This window comes from Zeus faber (genome assembly GCF_960531495.2).
Source record: "Zeus faber genome assembly, chromosome: 22".
NCBI classification, from domain to species: domain Eukaryota; kingdom Metazoa; phylum Chordata; class Actinopteri; order Zeiformes; family Zeidae; genus Zeus; species Zeus faber.
This window is the reverse complement of record NC_137209.1, coordinates 2,273,763-2,280,200: the sequence shown is the minus strand read 5'-3', so window position 1 is coordinate 2,280,200 and position 6,438 is coordinate 2,273,763. Positions and strand designations below refer to the sequence as shown.

Here is a 6,438-nt window from a genome sequence, read left to right as displayed (position 1 = left end):
GTATTTTGTATATATCTTCAAAATAAAATAAAGATTCAGCTAAGTAGCTTGTAACACAGGGCATCTTGCCCTATAATTAACTAATTGTAATTAGCATTTTAGTGCAATTTAATGTTATTTAAAATAATAGGGGTTTTTTTTTTGTTTGTTTGTTTTTTGTTTTTTTACCTTTACTGTCAGCATGCTGGGCGTACAACACAGAGTGTTTGTATGCCATTGCATTCAGGACAGAGTTAGTCTGCAAGTGGAGTTCATGTTCTCAACCTGCAATGCAACTCTTTATTCTTAAATCATCAAGAACTGCTGCAATAACTCTGTCCTGTGGACGACCTGTAGAATGATGAGAGCACAGTTTTTGGTTATGGAGAGCCACCACCAACCCCCCTCTTTGGAGAACAATTTATCATGTTTGGGTCTATAAGCAACTGATCACTACTCCAAGAGGAGGAAAATCACCACGGTGAGACAAATACGCACGTGCGTGCGTGCGTGCGTGCGTGCGTGCGTGCGTGCGGTTTCAAAAGACGTTAATTCTCCGAGGAGGATTTTCTTGCAGGTATAGATATCAGAGAAGACAGCAGCTATTCCACCGCTCTCTCTCTTATCAGCTCTAGTGGTTTGGATGAACTTGAAATTAGGAGGTGCTGTCTCAATGAGTGCGACTGAGCCATTTCTATCCAGCCAGGTCTCAGTTAATAAAGCCAGGTTATGAGTACTTATAAGCTCATTAACTTACCTTACGTTTAATAGAGACATTTTTATTGTTCTGGGTGCATGGCTTTGCGGGGTACTGATAGTTTATGTCCGAACCGGTAGTAAATTGTTTAGATTCCTGTATGTTACAGGGAAGTTATGTAATTTTGGTCTATGGTTTATAATTACAGGAATTTGTAGAGCAGAGTGACAGTCATTAATGCCAAAGTGGATCGGACTCACCAAACATCAGCAGCGAACTGTCATAGCTTTAAAAATACAAGTTGCACAAGTGACACAGTTAGTTTGGAAGCTCTGATTCTCCACTTTCAAATGATGCGAAAAAAGTCGAAAGCCGCCAAATTACCCTAAAGTATGCGGTGGGTCATATATTGGCACCGGGTTTCTCTTCCCAACCCAGTTATGATTGGCACGAATGCCACAAAATAAGGCGGGACAGGACACTGGGTTAGATGCGAACAGAATGTGTTTATTTCTGGAAAAAAGGGCAAAAGAGATAACATATCAAACGAAAAGCTGGGTTTTGTGTCAGGTCATTTGAACCCAGCGCAGAAACTGCCCTACACAACCACTGTAGAGGGATGGAGTCTTTACCTTGCACAGTGCAAGTGCCCCCAGGGCCAAAACCTGCACATACGATATATAACGAATTGGATGATGATGTCACAAAGCACCTCACTCCACAAACTCGCCATGCTCCACAAACTCATCTCGCTCTTATCACTTATACCTACTGTAAATGTCAACGTTGCCAAGTGTAAGTGGGATCACGCACGTATAATGTCAGTGCACAATGCGGTTTGCAGTGCACGTACTGAAATAACACAGCATGAGAGGAAATCAATGAACTAATCAAAGGAACTAAAATAAATTAATAAATCGAAGAAGCAAGAAGTGCATTTCCGCCAGTGCTTTAGGTTTGTTCACTGATTCGTTCACGAACGACTTCTAGCAGTCGCTTTTGGCGGAAGCTCAAACAAAACGGCTCGTTCAAAATCCTCGGTTTGGTCAAAAAGAACGAATCATTTGTGAACGACCCAACGCTACTGGAATACCACAAAACTGTGTTCATCTGTTCTCCGTCTTTGGATTTGTGCTCCTCAAAGAGACAGCGTGTGTGTGTGTGTGTGTGTGTGTGTGTGTGTGTGTGTGTGTGTGTGTGTGTGTGTGTGTGTGTGTGTGTGTGTGTGTGTGTGTGTGTGTGTGGAAGAGACAGAAAATCTGAAAATTTCAGTTAAATGTGAGCTGCTCAATTTTTTCATTGTCGTTCACGATTTGAAAAAACAAAAAAAATATGGTAATGTGGATGAGCCCTCACAGGAGATAAGAGCCATTACCGGTGATCAATGTATCCTGTTATTTTTTGCTTCAGCCTAGAATAAGTTAAGTAATATGGTTGGGCAAAATTTTCCTACAGGCCACCGTCAGCCCAAAAACCAGCGATTTATTTGTGTGTTTTGCGAACAATTCTTACTAATCGGGCTTGGATAAATCTCATGCTCCTCGTCGCCTCTGTTTGCAAAAATAATTTCCAACACTGGGGTAGAAAGTCTCCAATTCCACTTGGCCCTAGACAATTCTTTGCAACCATCATGCAGAAAAAAAACTGGCAAAATTTATGCTGGTCTAAAACGTCAATACAAGCCAAAAGCTGCACATGGCTTGAAGCTGATCGTATCTGTCCAAGAATCTCTCCTCTGATTGGTGGAATGTGTTGGACAGTTATGGAGCTTCTGATTGGCTGACTGTGACATCACTCATTGTGATATCAAAGCCACGTGGTTTGCCAAACGCAAGGACTATCCAATAAAATAACAGCGCATTTGATGTCACCAGGAAGTAAATGACACAGGGAAGTGACTCACACCTCATATCATTGTCGCGGTGACACACTGGTTTTTAAAGAAATGCTAATTATTTGCCAAGATAAATTCTCAAGGAGACCAGAAAACATATTCAATATATATGTCTAATCGCCCAAGCATTGATTCGCTCAGCCTCTCTCGCTCTCTCGGTCTCTCTCTCTCTCTCTCTCTCTCTCAAACACATTGACCTCCTTTCCATGTACACTCTTAATCAAAACATCATGCGCAGTATTTTTTACGAATAGCCCTGATCTTAAAGGTAAATTTTTTTTTTTCCAAAAATAAGAATAATTTAAAAAAAATAGACCAGGTCTATTCATCTGTCATATCATGCATTAAACCTGCGAAAATATTATATCGTTGATCAAAAACGCAAGTATGTTTGCGGTCCTCCGGGTCCTCTCTGAGGGAGCATTCGGGGCACAATTTGTGCCCCTGTCTCCCTCTCCATGCCTAATGGAGACATAAGAGAGGCAGCAATTGCGGATGATCACGTGTCCCATTGCTCTAAATGAAGCAAATGAAAATGTGTTCCATGTGTTTTTATTTTAGATGTATTTTATTTTTCTCAATGTCCTGAAACACTGGAGTCTGCCACCCGTGCACTGGTTGTGCCCTGTCGGCACCGTTAAAGACTTAACAGTTCATCAATGGCACAAATGGCTGATTTATTTTTAGGAGTCCCATCCCGAGCACTTCGAAAAAATAATTGAACAGTTGAATGTCTTCTCAGTTATTTTGTTACTAACTATATTTCTGTTACACAAATTATGTCTGATTCCATAAATGTCTTCAGCATGATAGTTGAGTCCTTGAATGTTTTGCAAAAGCATAGTATATGACTTCTTTGTTTAATCTTCCAATGCCTCTGAATTTAGTAATTTCACTGAGTGAATCTCAAGTCTTTTGCATACATAGACCTTTCATGAAAATCTTCAATTATAAGCCCTTTTAAAGACATCACACAATTTAATGTCACATAAGCTTGTACTGGAGTAAAGATCTTTTTCAGCGAAACAACAGCTTTTTTCCAAAGTCAGTACTTGTTTTTTGACTTTGGAAAATTGGTAAGAGCTTTTGTAATTCATGTCAATATAAAAAGATGTGTTTTTCAGAACTTTGAAAACTTGTAATAGCTATAAAGTAAAAATTGCTATACCTTTGGTCGGGGTAGTTCAGGCCATTTGAATATATAATTGATCTCTAGCAATAATTGATCTCTTTTCACAGTTTCTTTGCTTTACTCTATGACATACCCAAGGCATGCAGGTATACATGAGAAAATTGATTATAATTTCATCACTTTTCATGGGGAATGAAGCATTGTTTCAATGAGCTGTAAAGGTACCAACAAATTTGTCCACGTCTGTATGTCACACTACACAGGACAAAGACGACTTTTATGGCCGGACAATTTTGTCCGACATGATAAATTTGCGTCTGAATGAGATTTAATTCATGATTTTGTGCGGTTTGATTATGGAAAATCTATGCAAAATGTACTTGCGTACATTACTAACACGACTAAAAAGGACCCCGTATATTGGTGCCTGCAGCCATATTTATTTACTGTCATTGTCTGCACCAGGTAATGTCCTCCTGGAACTCTCCAAAGACAAGCACAATGCCAGCTTCCTTGATAGACAGCTGGCTCAGTTCCAAAGCTCTGTCAACCGGGTGGAGAACGAACTGAATGGCCAGATCCGCTATCTCACACAGGTATCACACAAGTGCAAACTGCCATCTTTTTCTTTTTTTTTAATTGCACAGATCAAAAGAAAGGCTTTGATCATGTTAGAAAGGAAACAATTGTGCATGATTACTTTGAAAGTTAGGAATCCTGACATGCACACCAAGAAATTCATATTGTGGGATCAGAGCCAAGTGTTCCTAATCATTTGTGTATACCCATAGATATACACTGCCACAACATGAACATCACAGACAAGTGAAAGGAATAACATTGCTCATCTCGTTCAAATGGCACCTGTCAAGGGGTGGGATATATTAGGCATGTTTTTGAAGTTGATGTGTTGCAAGCCAGAAAAATGGGCAAGCATAATGATCTGAGCGACTTTGACGAGGGTCAAATTGTGATCTCATTGTTTTCCATCTCCGAAACAGCAGGTCTCTTGGGACGTGTGTGTGTGTGTGTGTGTGTGTACACGAGTGTGTGTATATATGTATGTACATATATGTGTGTGTGTGTGTGTGTATATACACTTGTGGATGTGTGTGTGTGTGTGTGTGTGTGTGTGTGTGTGTGTGTGTGTGTGTGTGTGTGTGTATATATATATATATATATATATATATATATATATATATATATATATATATATATATATATATATATATATATATATATATATATATATATATATATATATATATATATATATATATGTGTGTGTGTGTGTATGTGTATATTTATGTGTGTGTGTGTGTGTGTGTGTGGATGTGTATTTGTGGATGTACTTATGTATGTACATACACAGGGTGCATGTGCATGGTTTACCTGGGAAAGTGATTGCGTGAAGAAGCACTATGGGACGAAGCTAAACCGGTGGAGGCAGTGTGATATTCTAGGCAATGTTCTGCTCCTTGTTCTTGTGGAGTCCATGCCTTGATTGGTCAGAGCTGTTTTGGGGGCGCAAGTGGGACTTACACAGTATTAAGCCGGCGATTTTAATGTTGTGGCTGAACGGTGTATACAGTATAAATATGCCCGATGAAGGAATGGGATGTGTATAGTCTCATCTTTATTTTTCAGACGTGCCTACATTACCTCATTTATGATTTATGATTCATGATGGTCATTATATTTACGAATTTTCGGTATTGCTCACAAACTCCTAATTTCAGTCTTGCTGTTGGTTTTTGATTCTCCTCAGGTGGCAACGGGTCAGCCCCACGAGGGCTCCACCTACTCGGCCCGGAAGGACTGCCAGATGGCGCTCAACAGGGCAGAGTATGCTAAGGTCAAACTAGGAGAGCTGGAACGCACTTGTGAGATCATGCTGGACCAATCGATGTAGACTGTGTCTGACTTCAAACCTCCTAGAAAAATGACTGAAGGTCCTGCGCTTTGTTTTTTTTCTTGATAGTGATTTTCCAGGGTTTTTTTTAACGGTTCTCAACGTTTTCTATAAAACACTGTGAGGAAATTAGAATTTTGTATCTTTTAGAAAAAAATATACATCCAAAATTCAGTACAAAAGAAAGAACCAACATCCAATTCTTTAATTTCTCGATGTTTTTATTCTTTTAACATTTTTTTTCTTTTTTAATCTTGTCATTTTCATCCTGTTTTGTTGACAAAAATAACCTCTAACATGTTCAATATGTTGTGTCCTTAATAAACATCTTTAATTGTAATTATGAATCTCTGATGTGTTCACTTTTTTATTTTTTATGCTATACAAATGATTTTTAATTTACAGTTTGTTAACAACTGCAGTAGCTTAGCATTGCTTTGAATGTTGCGTGCTTGTGTGTGTGTATGTGTGTGTGTGTGTGTGTATATATATATATATATATATATATATATATATATATGTGTGTGTGTGTGTGTGTGTGTGTGTGTGTGTATTACACACACACACACATACACACACACTACTCACAAAAAGTTAGGGATATTCAGCTTTCAGGTGATGTTCTTGTGTTTGACGTACATGGGCCAGACGTGACCGTCAAACAGACCGAGCGGGTCTGGCACAGTGTAGTCATCTACACTGTCATCTTCATGGACGACAATACTCCAGCTCATCGAGGTCGCATCATTAGGGAACGGCTGCTGGAGACTGGGGTACCTCAAATGGAGTGGCCTGCACTTTCTCCAGACCTGAATCCCATAGAA

The 6,438-nt window shown here is 39.3% G+C and overlaps 1 protein-coding gene across 1 annotated transcript in view; it reads left to right on the top strand.

The window, feature by feature from the left end:
• med11 (mediator complex subunit 11) overlaps positions 1–5,954 on the top strand; it is an 8,511-nt gene extending 2,557 nt beyond the window's left edge. The window contains exons 2-3 of the mRNA XM_080023674.1: positions 4,168–4,298; positions 5,471–5,954. Of these exons, the coding sequence (XP_079879800.1) occupies positions 4,168–4,298; positions 5,471–5,614 (275 nt within the window). The 3' untranslated portion in view covers positions 5,615–5,954. The remainder of the gene's footprint in view (positions 1–4,167; positions 4,299–5,470) is intronic.
• Positions 5,955–6,438: the final 484 nt, after the last annotated feature.